Source organism: Filicampus tigris, chromosome 22 (assembly GCF_054856515.1).
Source record: "Filicampus tigris isolate MCC_2025a chromosome 22, RoL_Ftig_1.0, whole genome shotgun sequence".
NCBI lineage: Eukaryota > Metazoa > Chordata > Actinopteri > Syngnathiformes > Syngnathidae > Filicampus > Filicampus tigris.
The window spans coordinates 5,678,902-5,704,932 of NC_141238.1; the positions used below are offsets into that span (position 1 = coordinate 5,678,902).

The 26,031-nt window shown below is 43.9% G+C and overlaps 2 protein-coding genes across 5 annotated transcripts; one reads left to right on the top strand and one right to left on the bottom strand.

Moving 5' to 3' along the window:
- On the top strand, positions 1–22,159 carry LOC147126644 (hepatocyte growth factor-like). 4 transcript variants are annotated; one of them, XM_086022064.1, is made up of 20 exons: positions 1–77; positions 182–246; positions 4,690–4,998; positions 7,611–7,773; positions 7,866–7,978; positions 8,371–8,485; positions 11,749–11,891; positions 11,970–12,090; positions 12,169–12,287; positions 14,509–14,680; positions 14,855–14,988; positions 15,782–15,875; positions 17,007–17,146; positions 19,297–19,326; positions 19,406–19,538; positions 19,611–19,685; positions 19,764–19,901; positions 19,968–20,074; positions 20,149–20,282; positions 20,479–22,157. In XM_086022064.1, the coding sequence occupies exons 3-20, from the start codon at positions 4,935–4,937 to the stop codon at positions 20,653–20,655; spliced, it is 2,172 nt and encodes a 723-aa protein (XP_085878190.1). In that variant the 5' UTR covers positions 1–77; positions 182–246; positions 4,690–4,934; the 3' UTR covers positions 20,656–22,157. The 4 variants fall into 4 exon arrangements, 3 of the variants coding, with proteins under 3 accessions (XP_085878190.1, XP_085878191.1, XP_085878192.1); XR_015084646.1 differs by having other exon boundaries at positions 3–77; positions 17,039–17,146; positions 20,479–20,492; XM_086022065.1 differs by having other exon boundaries at positions 4–77; positions 17,039–17,146; positions 19,615–19,685; positions 20,479–22,159.
- Positions 22,160–22,588: 429 nt separating this feature from the next.
- On the bottom strand, positions 22,589–25,533 carry pax4 (paired box 4). The gene is made up of 9 exons (XM_086023071.1): positions 25,347–25,533; positions 24,608–24,823; positions 24,459–24,525; positions 24,074–24,181; positions 23,911–23,993; positions 23,793–23,841; positions 23,688–23,731; positions 23,332–23,389; positions 22,589–22,746 (listed from the first exon to the last, which is right to left on the bottom strand). Exons 1-9 carry the CDS (start codon positions 25,503–25,505, stop codon positions 22,589–22,591), a joined length of 942 nt encoding a protein of 313 aa, XP_085879197.1. The 5' UTR covers positions 25,506–25,533.
- Between the last annotated feature and the right edge of the window lie 498 nt (positions 25,534–26,031).

Consider the following 26,031-nt stretch of genomic DNA (forward strand, 5'->3'; position numbering starts at 1 on the left):
TGGCAAGCCAGAGGGTCAGGGGCAGTTTACTCTGGTCCTCGTGTTGCCTGACATCTCTGGAATCATTGTGAGATAAAGTACGTGTCTGGTCATGTATCAGTTTTGTTCAGGAAGTGAACTTTGTCACTGGCTTTTGAAGCGGGTAAGGACGAGTAAATCCCGATCTGGCTTGTGTTTCCAGAGGCGGGGCCATGTGTAGGTTGGGTCAAGCTGCTTTAGCTCACACCATAACCAGCGGTGCTCCAGGTGAGTTCCTTTTCACTTGCTCCCCCTCTGAAAAGGTATCAAAAAAGTCGTACGGATGAATTTCTTTGGTCCCCTTCACAAGTTTGGAAATGGAACCTCCCAAAAAAATAGTCAGCCAACCAAACCAAAGGAACAAAACTAACGGACTGACTGTTAAGGTTTCCTCCTTACCCGCCCCAGAATATCACCTGAGCTACAGGGTTTCTTACAGACTCTAGTGGGACTTTCGTCCCATGCAGGTCATTTTGATTTTTCATCTCATGTACGTCCAAATGTTGCGAAACATGCAAAGTCGTCCCTCAACTCCACTCTCCACTCCTCAAGTTGCTCGCAGGGCCGTAAAGTAGAAGCAGAACCCCGAAGAGGAGGTCTTGGCATCCGCCGTAGAATTCTAGAGAACTCCCCCCCCCCCACTCCCCCCCTGAGGCCAGTCCCAGCCGATGGCTTCTGAGACTTTGCTCGCTCTGGACCAACTTTGGCCAACATGTTGCATGCATCACTCCTTATTTTGTGCATTCCTGACGGCCGCATGGCTCGGCAGCGTTTTATCTCACCCCAACAAGCTTTATTGAAATCCCAGACCGAGGGCAGAGATCACCTGGCTCTCATACTCCTCTTTTCTCCAAACATGGATTTACACTATCAGGAACTTCATGACTGACTTTGGATGAGCGACTAACGCCTCCCAGAGGACGCGCTATAACATATACAGTAAGGTTTGTTGCTTCAAGCTCATGTCTGCCGCAGGATTTATGCGCGGTTCTTCAGAATGCATCCCGTTACAGGTGATCTGCTGTTCCACGTACGATGAAACCCTTCGCTTGGATCTTCTGCCCCTGAAAAAAGAACCCGCAATCTGTCAAAGATTATCATCAAGTCACCAGCAGACAAACCCAAATAAGTTACCAGACTAAAACATACATGGAGTGCCGCTAATCCTCTACCTGTGAAAAATTTGATTATTTAAGTCAAGTGTTTGGGCGGTCGCTGGTCACATTCTGCCGTCTCACCAGCTTGTTCATGCGACCTAATTGGATTTATGTGCGGGAATGTTTTCCAAAGACGCACTTGTGAAATACGTCCACATCTGCTGGCCATTAGCGGTGGACATAACACACAACAGAGAGAGGAAAGCCCCCGATGCCTTGATTCATTGGAGTGTGCCTCGACTTTTATTGCAGTGGAGGAAAATGGCGTTAGGCCTTATCTCCCGGCCCTCGTTGCAGTTGTCCTCCGGCCGTTCGAGCCCGCACTTGATCTCTCTGCCTGCGCTCTTAATACGGAAAATCGCAGCTTCCATTTTCCTTCCGTCCAATTTCTTTTCCATCTGCTGCCGCACCATGACGTCTCCGTGTTTGGTGCCCCCCCTCGTCCCGCCGCTACGCCCGGACAGTCGTTTGTCCACGTCAACAGGACTTCCATCTCCTCTAAGATGGCTCCCCGAGGCCGAGATGTCCTCCTGTTTCATCCCTTCCGCGGGCACCAAGAGAAGCTAAGCAAGGAGGTCTTGCAACCCCCCCTGACCTCTCATCTGTCATCTGCAATGGGAAAGGCACCCTCCTAATTGGGGGGAAAAGCAACGAGGGGCTGGGTGGCGGCAGGGGTGGAGGTTGTTATTCTAGTGTTGGGCGGGTCAGAGGTGAAAAGGGGGAGATCACACCGGTGATTAGCCTCCTTCATGTGTGAGAGTACAGGGCAACGGGGCGATTGGGGGAGTTTTGCCGGCCAGCTGGGGTGTAAAATAATTAGACGAGTAAAATCCTGCTTCAGTGCCTTCAAGAGTGACACCGTAGGTCAAATGTGGCGACTCCCCAGCGAGGGAGAGTCTGTCATCTGAGGAAAATGTATCTCCTTTGATGGAGCGTTCAAGGGATGACACTTTTTTTCCCATTAAGGCTTTTAATCGTTGGTATGGGTTTGGGAGTTGTAGTGTTCTGTATCTTACTTCAAGATACAATCGTTACTCCTGCACCCTAATTATCAGACTCGCAGGTAAGCTTTCTCGGGATCAGACGTACAGGTCCTTCTTCAAACTGTAAAACTGTCAAGAAACGGACTCAAATGATCTGGATCGTTATCAGGTTTCTTGCTGATGAGCTTATGATTTGAATCAGGTTTGCTGGGAGGAGACATCTAAAATAGGCTGGACTCTTGAGGATCGAAATTTGGCACCCCTACCCTAAAGCCAATAACTGTCCGGTGTCCCTTGGTTGCTTCTCACTGGGAATAATCAGCCCAAAAACAAAACGAGGATAAGGATCTTTAAAATTGTCGCTCAGGATGACAGCAAATTAGCACAAACACATCTGGGAGTTAGCTAGCCTTTGTGTCCAAACGGACTTGTTAACCTAGCGCTTAACCCTACCAAGTACATTTGGAATGACTGACGTTTTGGAGTCCAGGGGGGGATCTCGAGTGGGACCACAATCGATGGAAGCTAATACTCCCCTTGCTTTGGAGTGTTTGAAAAGAATCACTCCTTCCCCCCCAATGGATGCATAATCAAACGTCAAGACTTAACGTATCTACCTGAGATTGTGGGAGGTAGGCTAGCTGCAGTTCAAAGCGTTGGCAGCCCACACCAACAAATGCCTAAAGATGATTTTCGTGTCTGGATTTCTTCTTGAGGCTGATTGACAGATGTGATGTAAGCATGCCTCTACACCTGCTGGTACTTTCCAACACACATGCTGACCAAAAGCCAGCAAAGCTGAAATGACCCGCACACGTTCTAATGAGCCCTAACCAGGGCGTCTGGCGTTTACCTCCAACCATTCCTCCACCACGCTGCTCTCTCGCTCTTTCTCTCTGGAGGGCCCTAAGACTGCCGGCCATTAATGGCTCGAGTGTGGATTTCCTGTCAAGTTCGGGTGAGGGCCCAACTAAAGTCCAGTATGCTGGTACCTGAACTGGATCGATTCCATCTGCCCCGCCTAAACACACACTTTGCTTGTCTTATATTAGCCCATCAGGGTGTCCACTTGAAGAGTGTGTGCCAATGTGCCGCCCTTTGTGACATTTTTATACACTTCTAACCATCCCCTTGTTCCTATGCTACATTCAGATGGTTACATTCGAATAGCTCTAAACCGGATTAAAAAAAAAAAAAAAATCCCCAAACTTTAGTACTGCAATGATTGATTGGAAGTGAAAGTTTGTTTTTGAGCACTTCCTGCTTATGTGCTTCGGTACCTGAAGGCGTTCTACAACTGGCTGAAGATCTCGGTGTGTAGTGCCAAGTGATCTTTGGCACGGGCGGCCAAGAATCCCATCTGTTTTTCCGCGGCAGCCAAAGTGAGGCAATGGGGACGAACGCACGCGGGATCCTGCTCTTACAATTATCCCGTTTTTTTGGCGTCAGGTGCTCGCCTGAAGAAGTCCAAGCACTCAGATTTGCAACCCGCTTTCAGCGAAGTACGTCAACAAGTAGCACATTCGGATTAATTTGTGTTTTATCTGGCTTGTAAATCAGCGACAAGGCAAAGTGAAAAGTACCTAAGAGGTTTCCAAGAGCCATCCATCATGTATGTATGCATAATTACAATTGCAACATCTAGTCTAAGTAGCGTTTTATTTTTTAAACTGAAATCCATCAAGCGCTCTCGTGTGCGTTCATTAAAACTGTGTTAGCCAATTGATTGGGGTCCAGGTGTCCTACAGCCTTCTGCTGCAAGGTCAAAGTTGAAATAGTTCATTGGAGGCTCTTGAAGACCCTAGATGTTGGTGTCCTTTCGGCTTATCCGCTTAGGGGTCGCCATTGATCATTGATTTGGCAAAGCGTTTTATGCCGGACACCATCACTGAGCGTGAATCGATCCCACGCTGCCCCCACACAACTCGGGCGCGTGTACCACTACACTATCAGTGACTCTTCTTGAAGACCCTAGATGGCGGTGACAAAATATAGCTTAAAAAAATATATTAGTTGGACTCAGTCTCAAGAATTGTTTAAAATCTTACCATACGCTGGTCATGTTTGGAGACATTGCTAAGCCGAATTCAAAGCCACTATATTGAAAAAAAGGTTCCATGGCAACTTGGTTGGGAAGATACGGCAAAAGATATTTTATAAAATATATAGTCACAGTCCTGTGAAAAACTCTGTCCATTTTTTTCATTTTTCGTATTTTTACGTGAATAGGGTTTCCGCGTTATAGACATCGCACTAACATGAAAAAATTGAAAATTAGTGTTTTTTACAGCAACAATATGCTAAATGTATTAGACAGCTCATTTTATTTGAATAGTTACCATGGTTTCAAAATTGTTATATGCAGCATATATACTGTATGTCAGGAAAATACATTAGATCACAAAACTCAACTTAAGTGTAAAAAGTTTATTTTATATATTTTTTACGATTAAAATAAATCTGCAATAAGAAAGGAACGTCTGTATTTTTCGCGTCATTTCTTAAACCGATTGTCCAATTTATTTTGAAAGCGACAACCGGACGTGGCTTTTGCCAGCGTGCATTCCAGTGCACTTGACGCCCGCTCCAGCCAGGCGTCTCCTGTCGAAAAAAAGTCTCGTGAAGTGGGCGGGTTGAACCGAGGACGCGCGTGGACGCTTCCAGTGAGTCTTTGGGCGGACGTCGGTCACGCAGGACGTCACATTGACACATCCCGAAGTGCGTCTCTCTCACTCCGCGCAACAAGCTGCCCACGCACATCTCGGTCAAGTCCACCATGAGGACGCACGTTTGGATTTACCAGGCGCTGGTGTGTGCGCTGCTCAGCATGCTGGATGCAGGTAAGACATGATGATGCCGAACCCTCGGCAACTTTATGCTCGACTCCCCACGCGTGATTTCATACGTGCATGTGTTGATGTAATCTTTGAAAGTGTGCAGAAAGTGTTAAATCTGAGTTTTTTTCCAACGGAGTGCTGTTTTGACTGACGCATGATGTTTAGTGCGACTTTATCAGAGAGAGGTTGTTTTTGGAGCATTTAATACGTGTTTGGCACAAAGATTAAATATTTGCACTGCCTGCACAATGAGACCTCCCCAGCCCCTGAAGGGGCCCTCTTATTTACTTTTATTTATCATTGGATGCTGCTGCCAGCACATTTTTATTGCAGCATTGAAGTTTATAACGCGAGGATGCTAACTTGTTCACATAAAAGCTGAAAATTACTCCCTTAAGTAAAATCACTCTCTACTTTTAGACTGTCAAGTGCATGCCAAAGCAACAGGTGGCGCTGTAACTTTTAACCGGGGTCATTTTAGCCAATCAGAAGCCTGAAGAAAGACATTTCTGGAAAAGTCGCACTTAAAATTTTTTAAGTTTTTTTTTTTTTTAATTATATAAAAGCACAAACATTCTGTCTTCACAATACATAAAAAAAAAAAAACGGAGATACATTTTTTGTAGACATCAAATATGTATAAAAAATAAGTATAAAAAATACTTCCTGTAAGTCACTGTGGCTGCCCCTCATACTTAAAGATTTAATGCTCTCTTAAATCCCTCTGGTATGGAATCATAATTGATATTATTGACAACAGCTGTATCTGTCCCACCATTTATTGGCCCAAGCGCAGCCCACCCTCAACGATCTATGCGATCCGCTCACAGCGAAGTGCAGGTTAGGCCTTTGCCGAGTGTTAGGAAGAGCCTAAGTGAAATCTAATTGAGCGGCCTGGCCAGACATGAGGGCTGCAACAACACTGTGATGAGTGCCAGATGTGCTGCACTCGAGCCCAAACATTAATAGCACGTCAAAAGAAAAAAAAAAAAAAAACATTTCCAAGCGTCTTTGCTACCATCGCTCGTGTCGCTTGTAAAGTGAAACGAGCGTATGTTGTAATCAAAGTCCGGTACTGTAGAAGGGGCTTTATTCCCGTTGCCTCCCGGCAGGTGGAAATAACCGCGGGAGGATTTGGGCTTTTAAATTATGGTGGTGTCCTCCTTGTGAACCCCTTCATCTGCACACATTGTCTTTGCGCCGCTTCTCTTCATGCGGTTCTCGCTGAAGAACTGTCGGCCGAGGTCTTCGGAATGAAGCGAGACCGATGGCAATGTTTCAATTTGCTTGTCACTTTTACGGCGTTTACTCGTGCCATGTCTCCTCGCGGGATTTTACGAGGGAATACATCATGCTAAGTACTATAATAGCTTCCAAATTGACTCCTTCTCACATTAACAAAGTATTGTGCTCCAAAAACTGTAAATTTTGTCGGAATTTGAAGGTGTTAGGGCTGAAAATCAGACTGTTTTCTCACAAGAACAAAGTTTTGCTATATTTTGAAAGTGCAAGGTTCGAAAAATGTACCTTTTTTCAAACATTGACAAAGTCCTTTGATACAAAATTACAAACTTTTACTGTAATTTGAAAGCGTTTTGGGTGAAAAATTGAGTATTTTACCCCATTAGCAAAGTGTTATGCTGAAAACTGGAATTTCGAGCGACAACAAACTCTGCCATTTTTTGAAAGAGTTATGACAGAGTGCAATGCAGTATAACAATTCTGAGTTCTCGTAAAATTTAGTATAAATGTTAACATTTTGCTCAAATTAAAACTTTAAAAATGTTTGGTACTTCTGCATTAAGGAGTAGCAAGTAATCTGATAAAATGGCCTTTTCCTACAGTTCTAATTACGAATTACTTTTCAAATATAACATGATTAAAATTTCGAAAAGGTGGCAAGTTTGATACTGTCATTTTGTTACAGTCAAGATTGATGCCATGTTATATGTTAATGCTGCTAAAAACTAAACGTGTTATATTTACAATTAATATGAGGCTAACAAGCTATTTACTACGTATTACAATTCGCATGAACTTAAACGAGATTGTCATTAAAAAATCACCAAAATTCTATTCATATTGCCTAACATCGTAATTTGGAAATCGCAATAATACAATGCTAGCATGCTATTCGCGATAAAAGTTGTCATGGTGAATTTATATTTACGAATGACAGTAAAAATGTTTTTTTGTGTGGTGTAAAAAAACAACAACTCCCTAATAATTACAGATTTTGATGAAGTTAAACCAAAATTTTAAATTGTTGTATAAATGTATGACTTTTGCCATCTCTTTTTTTTCACCAATACTTTGTCACTAATATTGTAAACTCTAGCATGCCATTCATTCACATTGTCAGGTCCCAGAAAATGGTGATTTTCCTGTATACGAATTACAGTTAAACTTATTTTTGCGGGGTGTAGAAAACTACATCTCTACTAATTTCAGTTTTAATGACATCAAAAAAAATTGTAAAAATGTACAAATTTTAGGGAGGGGAGCATTAGAAATGTCAATTTCTTGCAGACAAATTGTCCATTTTAATTGGGTGTGTGGTGATGGGAAGGTTTTGAGTAAATGGTTACGCCAGCTTGCAGTTTTTCGCCCATCAGGTGACTGCCGAAAGAGCCGACAGTCGTTGCAGCGCTACGAAAAGTCTGAAAACCACCTGCTGGTCTGTGCCAAATGCCCGCAGTCGCCCGTGGAGCGCAACAGTCACTCGCAGGAACACTGCGCCCGCAAGTGCAAGAAAGTCAAGAAGCACTTCAACTGCAGGTGAAAGTCCAGCTGTTCTCATCGTTGTAATTTAGTTTCGTTTTTTTTTTTTTTAATCGGGCGCTCATCTGCTAATGCCTTCCTGTGTGCAGGGCCTTCAACTTCCACAAACACAACAGGAAATGCTACTTGCTTCCCTTTGACCGGTTCAGCCACGGTGCGCAGAAGCAGGCCAGCGGCAACTTCACGCTCTACGAAAAGAAAGGTAAACAATTTAGCCTGTTCAACGTGATGTTATTCACGACTATTTACATTTTGGGGAACGCATGACAAGTTGTAGAAGTCCATGTTGACACAACAAACGCGTTCGAAAAGGACACTCGGCAATGACGCGTAAACAAGACCGTAAAGAATCTTTGTTTACAGTCGTAGCGCCGCGCAGCCTGTGGAATCTAGCACTTGAGAATTTGCGGAAACTCCCCCTAACCGCTGCTCCGGCGACATTTTATGAACCCCGGGAGTTGTTTTGGGCATAACAAAAAGCTGTGATTGACCAAATATGGTCAATGCAAAAACATGATCGGAAAATCGTGTGATTCATAAGAATAATGTGATATGAACGGACACTTTCAAGTGGGTTTTCTCCACTGTGCTCAGATTACATAAGGGAGTGTGTCATGGGACCCAAGGACAACTACAGAGGGAGGAGGTCTTGGACCAAGTCGAATATAACGTGTCAAGCCTGGTCTGATAATAACATCAATGAACACACGTAAGTACTCCCTCTTTTTATACCTTCAAAATGTGGGAAAGTCATGACTTCATCCGTGCTGGTGGGCAAATACAAAAAAGTAATTGATATATTTTGGGTTAGGGACAAATGTATGATCCCTTTTACTGCATTTTTCGTGCAACTATTGACCAGGCTGTAGTTACCCAATGCCACCACAAGGTAGAGCCGCCACACACCTCATAGATGCGCCATTTTTCCGTCGTTTTTTAACTCCAAATGTGATTTAGCAAGCTTGGTGTAAGACATACGGAAATATTCCCTTTTTGTGCAATCAAAATGCGGAAATTCATGGTTATGTTCATCTTATATTCTAGAGCGCGAGCAGGGTAATGTTAGCAGAAGGTTTGAAGAAATATTGGTGTGTCTTCAACTGTACTTGACATCTCACCATGGGGCACAACTTTGCTATCTTACTGGAATTTTGAGTATTATGCCTACTTTCCGTCAAACCATCGATAAAACTGTAATACTCCATTTTCTGAATTGAGTCTTTTTCCGACTGCCATCCCAAATCCCACATCGTTCTGCTATCAATAAACATACACAAGAGTATTTTCTTTTGTATTTCTGTCTTCAAAACTCAAACACCACAAGGGCTAGCGGGCTAATACTAACAACAAACATCAGTCAATCTGTGCTATCTTGGTTTAGCGTCTTTGCATGATAATTTTAGCTCGGTGGCGCAAAAACATTTCTTGAGAGATCACTTCAATTGTGAGGATTTTAAGTAATTTTATATCATCTTTGTGGATAATCTTTTTTTTAGTTAGTTTGTTTTTCGACTCCCTTACCAATTTGGTTTGTTCTATTTATTTATTCATCTATGGACCAATTTTTAGTACAGACACTACTTTTACACTGGTCATGTACTTTACTGTTGTGTTGTTTGAATAACTTGCTTTTATATATTGTCTAGTTGTCTCTTTTTATTGTGCAATGTACAATGACAGTAAAGTCTGTTTGTTTACCTCCAGCCATCTGATAAAGTTTTTTTTGCGCTAAACATGATTCGGTGCCAGCTTCTCATTAGCAGTGTTCATTAGTCGCATGCCGCAGGGAGACAGTTTTGAAGTGCTTCGTAAATAAAAATGGCACTAAACGACATTTGTTAGCTGAGCTCGCAAACCCGTACACGGGTTCCCATCGGTGAAACGTAAATTCTTTCTTAGTCAGCGATCCCTCCAGATGGTAATCAGACGCAGTCCCTCTGATTTTGACGGGATTTAGTGCCGCCGAGGGCGACCGAACCTTCCGCTATGCCGCCACGTCAAAGCCCCCGAACTATTATGTTCATGCTTGATCAGACACAACGCCAAACAGGGGTGATTTCCCGCGATGTTTCCAACCAGGAATGTCCTTTGGACCTTAGGAATTGAACCGTGTTGTCTGAGGAGCTGCGTGTTGACGCCCGGCGCTACATGGAGAGTGAAAAATTTCTGTACGGGTTCATAACAGTGCTTATAACTCAGCAAATTCACATGGACGCCAGGTGGTCATCGCTTAAAGCTAATCCAGATTGAATTAGCATTTTCCAGGTGAGAATACAACCGTGGCTCTAAATTTACTTGGCCGTTTCATGAAGGCTAAAATGTTAACCGTGTTAACCATTATTTGTGCTAGCTACGACAAGCCTGGGTTTAATCTTATCCAAATTCAGTATCAAGCTTTTTACATTTGTCTCGCAAGGTAAACATGCTAATGTTTCAAAAATGTGTCAGAGAGGCTACAAGCTAAAACCCCTTCATCGATCTTCTTCAATGTCATTCTCAGCTGTCATTTTCAAAGTCACAACTTGTTTTACTACTCGAGAGCTTTGACTTTATGGAGTACTGTATACCATACCACGAGTCGTAAATATTAGCCGTAGTCGCTTTCGCAGGCATGCGTCGCTTTGGTCGTGTCTTGCCAATGCGTTCAAAGTAAGTATGCGCACATAGTAATATAGCGTATGTAGGATGTGAACCGACTCTGACAGAGAGATAAATTGAAGGAGTAACTGGCTAACATCTGTTAGCGCAAAATCATTATGGCTAACTCGCGCTTAGTGCGGCAGCCTTTTATGGACTCTCACCACATGCAACCTGTTTTGTGTGGGGTACCGTGTACTACCTTGTAATACAATTTATTATATACTGGAGTATGACATAAAAACATTGACATTATAAAGAGGTTTAACACAAAGCAGATGTGTTGGGTTCTGGTGCCGCGTCACTAAACAGGGGTGAAATATTCGTGGCGTTTTTTTTTTTTCTTTTTTTCTAGCGTGCCTCTCCTTGTTCTGGGTTGAATGATGTCGTGCATTAGTGTCGGAGCTTTATGTAAGCCCCGCAGCATGAAAGGGGAGGGGGAGCAGGGTTAGAGTAAAGTCCCCCAGGAGAGGAGTCGTCGCTGAGGGTAGAGTGTTCGGACAACCTGCTGACAGGCTGGAAACCCGTAGACCTTTGCTGTTTTTTGTTTTTTGTTATTTTTTTCATTAGACGCTCATGGTCAAACCGGATCATCAAGGTGCCTCGGTTTCCACCCCTTGTCCATGTGAAATGGTGTTCCCCATGCCTGGTTTTGGTTCCTGCTATTTCACGGTGGCTTGACCACGCTCAGTCGTCAGAAGGGGGATTACATGAGGCCGCATGCCAAAAGGTGCAATCCGGGTCACGACGGCTGAGCTATCACTTGGCGTTTTGTGCCGGCAGTTGTTCCTGATCCTGTTAACATCCTTCACACATCTGGATAAGATGTATCCATGGCTTTTTTGACATATTTGGCATAGTTAAAATTGAAGATATCCCCTGAGAAGACAGGTTCCATGAAACAGAGATCGTGGCGTGACATCCAAGACTGGTTCTTGCTCTTGCACTTTCATGGCTGCTTGACTACACTCAGTTGACCGAAGTGGGGATTACATTTAAGGGCGCACGCAAATGCGTGTCACGGTGGGTGATCAATCACATAACGTTCTACGTCGCTGGTTGCTCCTGGTCCTGTCAGGCTCCTTCACACATGAGAGAGCAGCGACAAGGTAGCTCTCATTAAGCAAAGGTGTATCAATGACTGATTTTGCATTCTATTGCAACAGTTTTTAATCTTGTAGCCGGGGCCTTCATGCAAATGGGTTTTGGATTTATTTTGCTAGTTAGCGAGGGCGGAACACCCTCGTGTATACACCGACCCAGTGGCTCCCTGAAATTTATTTTCGAAGCTTACAGTGCTCTCGACCGAACATTGCGTCTACTTCCCCTTTGTAGGTTTTATCCCGATAGGTACCCAACGCAGGACTTGAGGGAGAACTTCTGCCGGAATCCCAACAACGACCCCGGTGGTCCGTGGTGTTATACCACCGATCCCAACGTGCGGGCCGAGGAGTGTGGCGTGCCACAGTGTTCGGCGGGTAAGATGTGCCAAATGAAAAGAGATGCGGGCTTGTGTTTTACCCGTAAATAAATGTGCGGTTGAATGGCGCCGACAGACGTGTGCATGACGTGCAACGGCGAGGATTACCGGGGCAAAGTTGACCAAACCGAGAGCGGCAGGGAGTGCCAGAGATGGGACTCTACGAGGCCTCACAGGCACACCTTCCAACCCAAAAAGTCAGTCCACAAATGAAGGCAAGAACCAGCCTCAGTTGCTTAGTAGTTTTTAACCTCTGCCGTCCATCTCCTGGTCAGGTACAGGGATAAAGGCTTGGCAGACAACTACTGTCGCAACCCGGACAACCGCCTTCGTCCGTGGTGCTACACCATGGATCCAAAGACTCCCTGGGAGTACTGCAACATCACCATGTGTGGTAAGGGCTCCACTCACTCGCTATCCTCCTGCATGCTTTGTCGATAATTCATCTTGGCCAGTTTAAAATCTGCAAATGGTTGCTGTTAGGAAACTATTAGGAGATCAGAGAGCACTAAAGCCAATGGGCAGACTATGGTTTTGGGTTTTAATGGCGACAGAAGGGATTGCTGTTTTTTTGCTGGTTTTGGCTGTTTAAGTGGAGTTATTGTTTGATGTTGTCCCCAGTTTTAATGTTGTTGACTTTGTTTTGTTTTTCTTGTCAAGGGCGGAGTAGAATTGTCTTATTAGACTTTTATCATCGGGAACTGTTCAGAAGAGGAATACAATCTGAAACAAGACAATAGGCTTTTCTCTAAATACATTAAAAATGATATAGACAAAGTTGAGGTGAGCATGTTGACTTGGCCCTCGGCAAGTGTTCCAATTTCTCATGAGGCACCGTCGCAAAATGAATTGCCCAACCCTGATTTGGAACTACTTTGTTCTTTCGTTTGTTCGTTATCAAGTTGAGCTAGTTTGCTTGCTCGCTAGCACGATCATGTTAAAAACTGGCTAATCATAGAGGCGTGGTACCGGTCTGTATAGTACACATTTTAACTGGTGTTTTAGTTTAATTGTTAGTTGGCTTGTCTAATTAAATTGTTTTTTTTTTTTAATGTTATAGTAGATAGTGGAATTGCATAAACTCTACCACACTACTTAATCATTCTGGATTTTGTGTGCTAGTTATACTCTCAGTTGGTCAATTGGTTAGTTTCATTATAAATTGGCTAATTTACAAGTTAGCTAGTTTGCTAGCTAGTAGGATTATGTAAAATCTAAACCTAAATATGTATTCTGTTTATTTTTGGGTAATTATCTACAGTAGTTAGGTTCTTTGCTCGTGCATTTTGAAGTTGCGTACTGAGGATATGTGAGTTTTTTTGTTTGTTTTTTTACATTTGTTTTTTATTAGACATTTTTATTTTGCCCATTGTGCTTAATTTATCAATGACTTATGTATAAATCATTGTAATAACTCCCACAAAAGGTTTTGAAATGTCTTCTGGCATTTTGAAGTGGTATCACTTTGACCTTAAAATGAGTCTGTGGAGTTGTGGGAACTTTCGCAACACAAAGAGCGAAAAGATTCTCCGGAATTAGTTTCAGAGAAATATGCTCACACACAAAAGGCGAGCATCCTTCTTTGTTTCTGTCCACATGCATTGACTTAACAGTGCGTCTAATGATTTACAGACAGGGTGGGGCGTTGTGTCCAGATGTGTGCATCCCTCAATGGCGGCCCTTGCACAGATAAAAACCACTGACCTGTGATGCTGCCTGGCATGCGTTGCTTCAGGAATCCTTACCCCACATCCCCCCCCCCACCCGTCCCCCTCCCAACACGACCTCGCCTCCTTCATCTTCTCTCGTCTCATCTGTCAAAGGCTAAAGAAACACAGACAGAAATCCGGGGGGAAGGATTCCACCTGAATGTGTTTAGGATCGTTTGATTGTTAGGATGCTTTCAAAGCAGGGATTCCCACACTGGGATCGAAAGTGTCTGATGTAATAAATTTCACATTTATAAGTTTTTAATATCATAAAACAAAAAAAGATTCGACATGAGAATTTCCTATATGAGATTTGCTTTTTAAATACGTTTTTGCAGGCTTCTGAAAATGATAAGCAACTTTTTCCATGGATGATAGCGTGTATGTATTTGTGTCAATATCCATTATCTTTAAAACACGGTTGAGTTAAGTCAGATTTAAAGGGTAAAAATCCCCTTTGAATGGTAAGAACATTTTTTTTTTTTCAAGGTTTGGCACACAGGACCTCCTTAAGGGTTAAATGACTTTTTGTTATTGTGGATTCCCAAGTGAGGAAGAATGTCTTGCTCCTGAAATGATAACAGTGGCCACACTGCGTTGTAAACAAATGCAATACTAATGGCTTAGAATTCCCAAAATACAGTATAATGAATATTTGACACGCAAAGAACTGATAGAAAGACTTTGTATAAGGTGTTGTTGTTGCGGATGCCCCAATGTGGAAGAATGTGAGGTGTCTGTCAGTGTTGGGTATAAACAGCAAGCTTCCAATCTGAACAGTGGGGGTGGTATGGCGGGCGTGCTACTGTTTTTGATCATCTGTCTCCAGGTTAAACATGGCACATTCTTGCAAAAGTTAATATCTTCCTCCTCTTCCTTTCATTTTTGTTTTTTTCTTTCTTCAAGAATCCGACTCCAGCGAGGATCCAGATGTGAACGCGACGACGTGGTGCGTCCGGGGAAAGGGTCGAGAGTACCGCGGCACCATGAACGTAACTCCCGAAGGAGTGACGTGTCAGCGCTGGGACTCGCAGTTTCCCCATCAGCACTTCTTTCTTCCAGACAACTTCAGATGCAAGTGAGTAATGTGACTACGCCCCCCCCCCCCCCACCCCCCGGCGCCGGCATCTTGGATTCAGCTAAGGCTCTCTCTCTCGGGGTCTCTTTTAAACTGACTGTTTCCATGCCAAGCATAAAAATTCTTTTTTTTTAATCAACTGTCCTGGTTTGTGTTTGCTTGTGCACCTCCCAGGGACTTGCGCGACAATTTCTGCCGCAACCCGGATGGGTCCGAGTACCCGTGGTGCTTCACCAGCGAGCCCAACCAGCGCAGAGCCAACTGCACGCACATCCCCAGGTGTGACGCCTCGGCCGACAAGAAGACGGGTAAATGACCTCTCAGACAACCTCGTTGTCACTCTTACAAGGTGTCAGCCATGTTCTGACCTATGCGAGGAACCTGGAAACTCTATGATCAGAACATTTTCTTTTTTTTTGCACCGGCAATTGTAATAAAAGTAACGTGTCAGTGCAAGAGAAGCACTATTTTACTAAAATCAAGTGGTAATTACCATCCTCTATTCTGTTACAAATACGTCAATATTGTCATTGTCTACAAACTATATCATTTCACGTTCCACTGGTTCAAAGTCCACAAGCGCGTCGTCTATACTTAAAAGTTGCTTATTTCAGAGCTCCCGGCGATCGACTCCGTCCGCCATGAGCCTACGGCTCGAAAAAAATCCGCGCCATCCTCCGCCGTCTCGCGACACCGTCACGTGTATATTCTGAAAATTGGATTAAAAAAGGACACAGACGTATCCGCTCTCCCGGCCTTAAAGGTAGAAAGACGCAAGGGCGCTCCCAGCTCTCGTGGTAGAAATGCGGTTATGTGCTCCCGTCCTTAATGGGTTAAGCAACACACTTGAAAGCGCTGTCACTTATCATATTTGTCTGCTTTCTGCTAAAGCAGACCACACGTGCTGTGATTCCATTTGAATGTTTTATTGCCTTTTGAGAACCCTCAGCGGACTTTAAAAAATGATCACAGCACGCCTCGTGAATGAGTCCACACACTCACGCTCGCTGATTGCAATTAGGCGTCGTAAGAGAAAGGCCGATTGCCGCCCCTTGGGGGGCAAATGTACTTGAAATAACAAAGTCTCTTGTCCTTCCGTAGAGTGCTATGAGGAAAACGGGGAGGAATACCGGGGCACCTTAGCCGTCACTCGCTCGGGGATTCCTTGTGCCAACTGGTCCCTTCACATCAACAGGTAAGAAAAGAAAAGTGGAGGTTTTTTTAAGAGTTAATTATGGTTAAATGATGTGTTTTGGTCTTGGTTGAAGGGATGTTTGCAAATAAAAATAAGCAGTTAGCTAAGCAGTTAGCTGCAAAGTCATTCAAATCAAAGAAATGTGCGTGTACGGTACGCTGTTGTTAGCTCGTGACTTAAAATGTTATGCTACCAACATTTGGTCTACTTATGATCCCTAGCCAGCTAAGCTAACAAGGTTAGCCATGTGCCCTTAAAGTTTCTGTAAATCTATTGCTTATTTCAGAGCCAACATAAGCGGCAAAACACTGGGAATGTTTCCTCGAGAGAGGGGGGAAACATTCTTCACCGCTAACTGATGAGTGTTTGTTGACAAGCGGACAAGCCCCCACTTTTTTGTCCATGTGAAAATCCTTTTCAAATGAATGGAGCTAAGCCGTGAAAACAAACAGCAAAAAAAAAGGAAACGAATCTAAGGAAATCAGGGGTTCCTCAGGGGTCAATACCAAGCCCAATTATTATTCCTGACGCTTACAGGTTGGAATGGCTTAATTTACCGGAATTTTAAAAGCCAAAACGGCACGGGAAGATGGACATGTTCCAGAGCAGACCCCTGACCTGCGGGAAGTGCTTGGCGCGGGGGGCAGATCAAAGCCAATCAGCTCCCCTCGCCAGCTAGTCTAGCCCGGCTTGAGGTGAGGGGTCGTCCCGGGAAGAAAAAACACCACAGCTTGTTTAACATTCTCCTGGGAAGTGAAATTATCTTCACCTCTTGACAAATTGCTGTGCTTCTGTGAGCGTGTGTGTGTGTGTGTGTGTTGGTCCCATCCACTAATGGCTTTTCAGGGATCCGCGAGAACAGGGTTTGCTCGCTCCTTGGATGGGAATTCCTCCAAATGTGCGCCGTGGAGGACGTGGCTCCTGGCGGTCTGAGAGTGCATACTTTCAAAGTCCCATGAGCGCTGTTGGCCAAACGCACCGTTTCCTTCTACGGGCGTGCCGCAGTCGTTGAAATGTGACTTTTGTGCCCCACGGTGGCCGCTCGGCGTGCAGTGTGTGTGCGTGTTGTGATTTCCACCGTGTGCCAAATAACAAACAGAACATGAGCATCTATATTTGTGTGTTTTACAGCGGGGATTCTCACTCTACACTATCCCATGTAGGGCTGGACAAGAACTACTGCCGGAACCCGGACCAGGACAAACACGGCCCGTGGTGCTACACCGACCCGAACACTCGGCTGGCTTGGGACTACTGCAAACTGAAGCACTGTGAGTTGACGACGCATCCTTATCCGTTTTGGTGTTACGACCCATCAATCACATTGGAGCACATAACAATCTCCATTGACATCAATGATACGTTGCCCAATTTTTATAAGCTCTTATTAAAGTTAAATATAAGAAAATGATGTGTTTAGGACACCTGTACCAGTGTCACTTGTTATTCGGCTAGGTTGAGGGAAAGGACGTTCACAGAAATGGAAAGCGGCTACAGTGTTTTCATACAATTTTGCTGTCTTAAAACGTGCATGGTGCATCACAAGTTTGGCTAGGCTGAATGGGAAATTGATGCGTGTTCCTTTTAGAAAGCAACAGCCTAGCATAGTGCTGGTACGCTGTCGTTAGCAAGTCAACCAAAAATGCTAACGTTATGTCACTAACGTGTTGCTGACTAGCTAAGTGCTCCTGGTTGCAACGTGTTCTATGGTCTTACCCTCCTGTCTCTTCGTCGATGGTCGACTTGCAGTCTGGAGCGCCTCGGCGTCCATCTCGATTTGTTTTGCATTATTTCCTTGTCACTTTGACACGGCGCATAACCGCAACCTTCACAGGCACGCTGCCGTATCTCTCATGTCAGCGTGGAACGCTTGGCCGTCGTAGCAACAGTAACTAAGGGAAAGTTCAGTGATGTCATTGGGTCTCATTAGAAGGGACGGCGTGCGTTTGTGGGAACCCTCCAGCAAACCTTTCAAGGGAGGCGGCTTTACGTTTTGGCGCACAAATCCGTCTTTTTGCCCTCGGTGCCAAGCGTTTGATCCGAGCTCGATCAGCACTTTGGGTCTCAAAAAAAGCACACAAGCCCTCTGTTGCTGGGATTGTGTTGGGAATGTGAGGAATGTGTAAAAAATAAAGAGCAAGCAGGTGTCGGGTGCATTTTGACACCCTCCTGGCACCTGGCTAATTACTGGATATCTCCAGATATGAGCGCAACAAGTAGCATCTTGTGCTGTGAGAGGCTTCCACTGGGAAACCGGAAGTTCTTCTTGTGTAAAGCTCTGCCATCCTCCTGATGTTTACAGTCCGCTGGCCAAGTACACTGTACACCTCGCACACTGCCAAGAATGTGAACAATGTAGCGCGCAACACTGCTGCTTGTCAGTCCGACTGTCAGAGTAACACCGCAGAGCAGCAGATGTGCTCGATCGACTATCGTGTCAAAGTAGGGATAATTCATTGCTTGGATTTGGAACCATTTTCCGATCGAGCCTGCCACGGCAAATTTAAACGGGCCTGATAGTAAATTTTCCTATCAATCAGTGTCAATGGTGAACTTTTGGTTGTTGCTACCTCCTGACGCAGTGGCACAATTAATTCAAGCCCGACTGGTTTGCTGCCAAAACGGGCTCGATTGTGACAGGCACGTAAAGTAAGACTGTCGAACAAGATTCTGCTCCTGAAGCAGTGGAAGGAGCGACCTTCAGAGGACGCAATTGAAGCCGAAAAACAAAATGCAAAACGAAGAGACGAAAGTGTAACGCAGTGGCGGAGCTAGACTTTTATCCTTGGGGGGGGTGGGGCAAGGCTATCTTAGGGGGTCCGCAAAAAAATGTTTTTACAAACCAAAAGAATTCTTAAGAAAATGCGGATAGACACTCATTATATGTTCTCTGCGTCAAATGGGCGGAAATGTGGAAAAAAATTCCCGGACAAAATGGAAAATACCCAAAAATCATTTATCTGGCCTACCACCTGATGTTGACGTGGACCCATTTAAAAAAAAAAAAAAAAAAAAAAAAAAAAAAAAAAAAAAAAAAGTTCAATGTAAATTTTCACGTGAAGAAACGGATGGAAAAATGGAACGACTTGCCTGCTAGTAAGTAATGAATACCCAAATTTGTTTTAAAACTGTGGCAGAAGATAGCCTTTTTTGCCTTTTGAAAATGCAAACAGACTATAAAAAAGTTTTCCAAGTGATGGAAGCATAGCCTTTGCTGAATGTGTTTCCCACATGTAATAGCCCAGATGTGACTTTGCGGCGTTCGAGCTGTCATCATTTATGAGAACAAACACTCGCATTCATTCTAGACCTTCTGCATGTAATTTGTTGCTAATGGAACGTATGATCGTCTTCTGTCACTACTTGTAGATTGTACGATTCAATTCCTAATTCCTGCTCTTCTTTCCTTTGCTTTGCTCAGGCGATTCCACGACTTCCACGCCTCCAAACGGTGAGTACGTTTTGCCCTTTTCCACTGGCTTTCCGCCGCATGGTGCGACGTCGACTCTTACCTCCCCCGTGACATCCAGCGACGCAAACGCCGCCCGGTCCGTCCCCGACCGTCCCCAAGATCTCCTGCTTCGTTCACATCACCACTCGCATCGTCGGGGGCCACCAAGTGCGAGGAGCAGACGGCAGCTGGGTCGTCAGCATCCAGAGAGAGTGAGATGCTCTTTTGTTATTGTTGTTTTGGACCAAAATGATCTCATGTTGTTTTTATTGCCGTTGCTCTAGAAAGATCCATTTGTGCGGCGGTTCTTTGATCCGAGAGGATTGGGTGTTGACGGACCAGCAGTGCTTCACATCCTGGTACGGATTTTTGGATACCGTCCTCGCTTTCTTAATGAGCCCCGAAATCATTTTTGGTTGATGATGACCTTTCCCCAGCGTTCCCGATTTGAGGGAGTACAGCGTTCAGGTGGGCTTGCGCCACCTGAACGAGTCGTCCCGTCACCCCAGGCTTGGAATTTCTCGCCTCATCTGCGGCCCGGAGGGATCCAACCTGGTCATGTTGAAACTGGCCAAGTGAGTTGCCGACATTCTTCGTTTTCAATCCGAAGTGGCGTGACCGTGATTGATGCGCGTCCGCAGCCCGGCGCCCGTGTCCGAGGGCGCCGCCACCATCCATCTCCCCGTCAAAGAATGCCACATCGCCGAGGGCACCAACTGCACCATGTACGGATGGGGCGAAACCAGAGGTACTTTTGGGTCGGCTTTCACTCGCGTTGGAAAACAAAAGCCTTCCTGCTACCGCCGTGCTTTGTGCGCGCAGATAAGGAACGGGAGCATGCGCTCAACGCCGTGACCATGCCGATCGTGGACGACGACAAGTGTTCCCGGATCAAGGGCGACGCCGGAGAGAGCAGGATATGTGCTGGAGGCAAGAGAGGAGAAGGCGTGTGCGAAGTAAGGGAGTTTTAACCTGCTTGTTGCTAGGCAGATTTCGGAGATCACGACGAGAGGCATCATAATCGATTGATATTACCTGAACAAGGATTGATAGTCTAATTCATACTTTGAATCACAACTCTGTATGAAATATAAAAAATGGATAGATGGCTTCTTTTTTTTTTTTTTTTTGATTTCCTTTTCCTTTTGCCAGAAAGACAACGGCGGTCCGCTGGTGTGCCGGGAGCAGGAGCGCCGTGTGGTAGTGGGCGTGAGCATCCAGCGCACCAAGTGCGCGTCGTCGCGCCCGGCGCTCTTCGTCAACGTGGCATTCTACTCGCAGTGGATTTACAAAGTCTTCAAGCTTTACCCCAGCCCCGACACGAACTGACCGACCAGATCTGGGCAGGCGGGGTTTTGGGGTTTAACTTGCAAGAAGGATGTGTTTTTTCAGGGAAAAAAAAAATCGCAGACTACCAAATGGAATCCCCGCTATGCAAATGAAGGTTGTGTGAAGCGAACCGTGACTAAGAGTCGTCTCCTGGAATTTACTTGAATAGTCGGACGATGGCCCGTTGAGGACAAGAAGCTTCGGCGGGCGATCGGATGCTGCTTTCATGCTCCGAGGTCTCGTGCTAATGCTTGTAGCATGAGCGAGCGGCGGCCCGCGCCAAGGCAAACACGCCTCCGCTTTCTGGAGGGAACCGCCGTGGCCCCTGGTGGGCCGTGTGCGGTCACTCGGATATTTTTCTCTTTCACGCAAAGTGAAGCCTTATGTACATAGTGGGACGGATTTTAGGGCGCGAGTTTATGGGTCTCATAGATCCCACTTCCCTTCCCATCAATTATTCTCACCGCTAATGATGTTTGATATATTTAAAAGAGAGAGGTAGCTTGGCTGTATTTATTGTCGACTGCGATCCAAATGGTTTTGGAATTAATTAAGACCAGATGAGCACAAAAACAAAAAGAATCTGCAGCCTGATGGTTTTCTGGCTAAATGAAGACATTTCTAGCTAGAGACTGTGTCAGTTGGGTGATTATTCATCCTTTTTTGGTTTAGACTTGGACTATTTGCTTCACAACATCTCCAATTCCAATTATTCATGTCATGGAGCATTTGAAGAAATTGAGTCATGTCAGCTCTGCAAAAAGCAATTCAGAACATTTAAATTCATTTTTTTTTTTAAATGTATAATGACAATTAGGGCGCGACCGATTAATCGATTTAATTGGCCGATATTTGCACAAGACATTCAAACATTCACTCCCCAAAAAGAATTTGCAAAAAAAATCTGCCGATTTTTGCAGATTTGTTTTCTCTGTGTTGTAAAGTTAAAAAAATACAAAGTATTGTAAAACTGTCAAATGCTCTGCCTATACTGTAATTCATGTATGTATTGTTGTAAACATAAAGGGACCAAAAAATAAGTTATTTTATTCCTTATATATTTTTTTCAGTTAATTGGTTACCGGAATTTTATCCTGCCAAATATCGGAAAATCCACATCGGTCGGGCCCTAATAAGTTCCTCAACTGACCGTGGCTCAATCTAAATATTAAACTTTTTTTTTCTTATATATGTTCATTTTGTACTAACTCTTATTTAATTGACCGACAATGTACATAGCCCACTGTAAATTTTTGTAAATATCACATGGTAATATTTTTTAACTTCACAGCAACTGGCTGAATCTGTTTTTTATAATGTCTATCAAAGCTGCTATTTTTGGCCCTATGACTTTTTGGTTTTGTGTTTTGTTCTGCTTTGTTATTCCCATTTTAATAAAACAGAAAAAAAACAAAAAAAAAACTTGTGCCATTGTAGTGAGACACAATCGCCTCTTGCTGGCATGATTTATTAAATCTTGCAAAACAATGGAAATACTAATCTTCCTATTTCTTCTGTTTTGTTGAAGGAAACGTGTGGATTCCTACAAGAAGTGTGAAATATGGAAGTGGATTTCAGGTTAATACTTTTGTCTATATTCTTTGGATGACTATAAGAACACCAAAAATAGTCACAGATCATTTCCTTAGTGCTAGCATGTGGACATGTCATTTAGTTGTGCGTATGATCCGTGGCGTCCGCGGCTACCATCTTTCTGGATGTTAAACGCGCCGTTGACGCGCTCGTCCAGTCGTTCAGCCGAGCTTTATTACCGCCGCTTATGTCAATAAATCTCAATTCTTAAAAAAAAAAGTGGCTGCAATGATCTAGAAATTAAGTCCAAAATGATCCAACAACTTTTTACTTAAATCTTTGCAAAATCATTGAGGCGGATAAGTGTGATCTGTGTTCTTCCTGCAGGTGGCGCTCCAGGTTAAATCCAGGCCTTATCTTGTGCACTGTGATGATAGTGGTTCAACGTGAAGTTGAATTCTGATCTGGTCTCGCATGTCCTGGCTCCTTTGGGGTGCTGCTGGTGAAGCGGGGGGACCCCGGAGGGATTGACGGAGATGCACGTGGAACACCCGAAACCTGACGACGGGTTTCCCAACAAAAGATTGCAGGTTAGCGGCATGGCATAGGAAATGACATAGACAGGCTAACAGAGCATCTATGTGGCGATATTATTTAAGGAATGGATATTTGACTGTGAGCAGCAACACATGTAGACAGACAAAATGATGACAATCACAGGCATATATTAATCCTCTGAAAAACGACAAATTACTTGGTCTGCATGACTGTACTATACTGCCCCCCGGTGGCTAAGTCGCGCACACCAGAAGCAAACAACATTTTATGTTATTACTTTTAAAAAGTACAATATTTAAAAAAAAAAAAAAAAAAGCACTTTATTGTTTTTTTTAGGATGGATTTTTTTTTGTGTACACCATGGGAATTTTCAACAGAAATTTGATTGGAAAATAGCTTTGGAAAAAATACTCAAAATTAATTTAAAAAGCCACAGATAATTCTCCATGAGCCTGTATACATCGCAAACCATAACGTCCATCCAAAGAGTTCCTTTAAAATCCAACCAAATCTGATTTTGTCCATAGTTGGAATCATCCCTACTACCTTAAGTCACGCTTGAGTGCATGAGCGAACTTTACAAACCTGTGTAACCGCCGGCGAACATCCGATATGTGCTGTCGTACGATGCGCCAGCCGTCATCTGCCAGCATAATATGCAGCGTGAATGTCTCTCGTGTGTGCAGTCAATTCTAGAATTGTGTTAGCTGCCATCTTCAAACTGCTGGGCTCAAAATGGGGTGAAATTGCTAACCCAGCTGGCTGACTCCAAAATGAACTGAGCATATGCTGGGATCTGTTTTTACTGATTAGTTAAAGCTTCCAAAAAATTGGTTACCTGCTTTTCAGTATAGCTGCGGTGATTTTTTTTTTTTTTTTTCAATTTCAGTACACACCACAAAACTGTCCAAAATGGCGACCGGCTTAGCGTGAGGTTCGACCTGTGGAGTTTGGATGCTCCCTTGCACTTTTGGATGTACGGCAGCTGGGGAGAACAAAATAATTGAGCATCCTCGCGAGTTTCAATTGATATTCAACAAGCTTACTTTGTTGGACTTCTCTCCTCCACTTGGCGCGTCTGTTTGAGAACCACACCTTTTAGGTAGAGACGCAGGAAGTTCAGTCGGGAGTTAGTGACTTGCCTGGAATATTTTCTTCTCCTACCTTGATAGTGTCCTCGGGAACTCGGATCTGGGCTGAGAGTTTCTCTCTGGTGTACATGTCGGCGTATTGGCTGTGGGAAAACTCTGCAGTACAAACAATTAGAATACTAAAGAAATTCTTTTTTTTTTTTTTTTTTTTCTCTAATTTTGTAATTTATTATCACCTTCTTCCAAGACTTTGCTCTGCTCCGGTGTGAAGCTGGTCCGGATTCTTTGATGGGCATCTTTGAGATTGAGCGCACCGGTTTCTTCTTCTGTGATGGTGTAAAAACCTACCGGCAAAAATGTGCTTGTAAACGACACCACTGAAAAGGTTTCTGTTTTTACCGTAATTGCGCATTGATGCCACAATATGGCGGCAGAGAGCTACTTTTATCTAAACCTAGCTCCTCCTAGTCTTAAATTCTTTGCGTTAGCCGAGGTTATTGTAGTTAATGTCAACTAACAGAAATTGAGCAAGAATTTTAGTGAACAAACTGACAGAAAAACGAAATAAAAAGTAACTATAATGAAAAATGCCAAACTTTTAGAACTCTGGTGGCAACTTACCGTGTGCATCGCTCCATGGTCCCTGCTCCAGGGGGATCCTCCTTAAAATACGGTTTATGGATGACACCTTACGAACCACAAAACGTATTAGAATGCGTATAAATGCTCTTAATTTTTTTTTTTTTTTAATACAAATTTGCATGACTTACGCTGGGCACTCTGGAGGCCTTGCAGGTTTTGGTGGCCAGCAGGCTTTTCCTGATCTCCCAGGCGAAAACGGACGGGTTGTCCTGCTTGCGCCGGACGATGGCGGCGATGACGGCCGGAGTGAGGAGGCGGGGCCGGCTCCCGCCGATCGTCTTGGGCTGAACGAGGCCGGTGAGGCGGTAGCGGCTCAGGATCTTACTCACGCAGCCTGTGGACACCTGGAAAAGACGCCATGGTAACATTTGCTCCAAAATTTGGCAAAGTAAATTACAGCGGTGCCGTGAGATACAAGAGACCAGATTTTGTGGACTCGGACACACCAGAAGGAGCGGCACAATGTCCGCTGAATTGAAGCAAAAAAATTCTATTTAATGATGTCATTACATAAATTTGGCAAAACTACTTTCACTGCAAGGTAACTAACATGAATTAATAATGGCCGGATGTTTTGATGTCCGGTAACTTTTGTTCATAAAAATCATTCTTAACGGACTTAACTTATCGAAAACTAACAAAATAACTAAAATCGCAAATAAACGCTAAAAATGAAAAAAAAATAATAATAATTTATCTTACACTCGACAAATACTCCATATTATACCTAAACTAAAACAAAACATTTTTGAAAAAAAAAAAGTACAAACTACCAAACTTTCTCAAATTAAAACAAAACAAAAGCCAAAACGAACTAAAAATTAGCTATGATGAAAAATCCTAAAATGATGAGTCTGCTCCAAATACCCGCAGGATCCTGGAGATCTGACTTGGCCGCACTCCCTCCGAGGCCAGCTCCACCATTTTCCTCCTCTTGGAGTCCGGAAGAGGTCTGCCGTTGAGGAACGTCCCGCCCAGTTGATTGACACTTCCACCTCCTGTTACAAAAAACACCAAAACAACCATCAAGTCCCTCAAAAAAAAAAATCACAATCTGAAAAAAATGACCCAAATTATAAGCAACCTTGATTTGCCTGCTCCAAATATGTCCCGCACATCCTGGTTTGAGTTGCAGTTGACTTGTGGCACTCCTGACACCTCCTCAGCTCATTTATAGCTCAATGTGTTTGTGACGTGGGAGCACCTGAAATGTCAATATTGGCTATTTCAATCTTGTGGGGGTGGCTTTATATTAGATGATGTCGAGTTCGAATCATGTAGGGTTCAAATAAGCAAAAAATGTCAATTTTCTTGTTGCCGGTCGTTTTAATGGCACTGAATACGTTTTTGAAGTGAAAGAATGCAAAAAAAAAATAAATGACAGTTGTTTTACTTTCATTAAGATCTACTTTTATACAACATGACAAGTGCAGATTCCCATTAGTGCTTTTAAAAATAAGCCCGAAATGCTTATTTTTGCCAAAATGCCAATTCTCATCTTGGACGACTCCATGGATGACTGTTTGTTTTTTTATGCTTCCGTTTATTTTGG

Bases quoted from the DNA above. Each gene is read 5' to 3' on its own strand.
- pax4 (XM_086023071.1), bottom strand. From the start codon at position 25,505: ATGGTTGTTTTGGTGTTTTTTGTAACAGGAGGTGGAAGTGTCAATCAA. The intron at 24,824-25,346 runs GTATTTGGAGCA...CGTCTTTTCCAG, and splicing joins AGATCTCCAGGATCCTGCGG to GTGTCCACAGGCTGCGTGAG. The intron at 22,747-23,331 runs GTTTGTAAAGTT...ACCCGTCGTCAG, and splicing joins GTTCGCCGGCGGTTACACAG to GTTTCGGGTGTTCCACGTGC.
- LOC147126644 (XM_086022064.1), top strand. From the start codon at position 4,935: ATGAGGACGCACGTTTGGATTTACCAGGCGCTGGTGTGTGCGCTGCTC. The intron at 12,091-12,168 runs GTCAGTCCACAA...TCTCCTGGTCAG, and splicing joins CACACCTTCCAACCCAAAAA to GTACAGGGATAAAGGCTTGG. The intron at 19,539-19,610 runs GTGAGATGCTCT...CCGTTGCTCTAG, and splicing joins GTCGTCAGCATCCAGAGAGA to AAAGATCCATTTGTGCGGCG.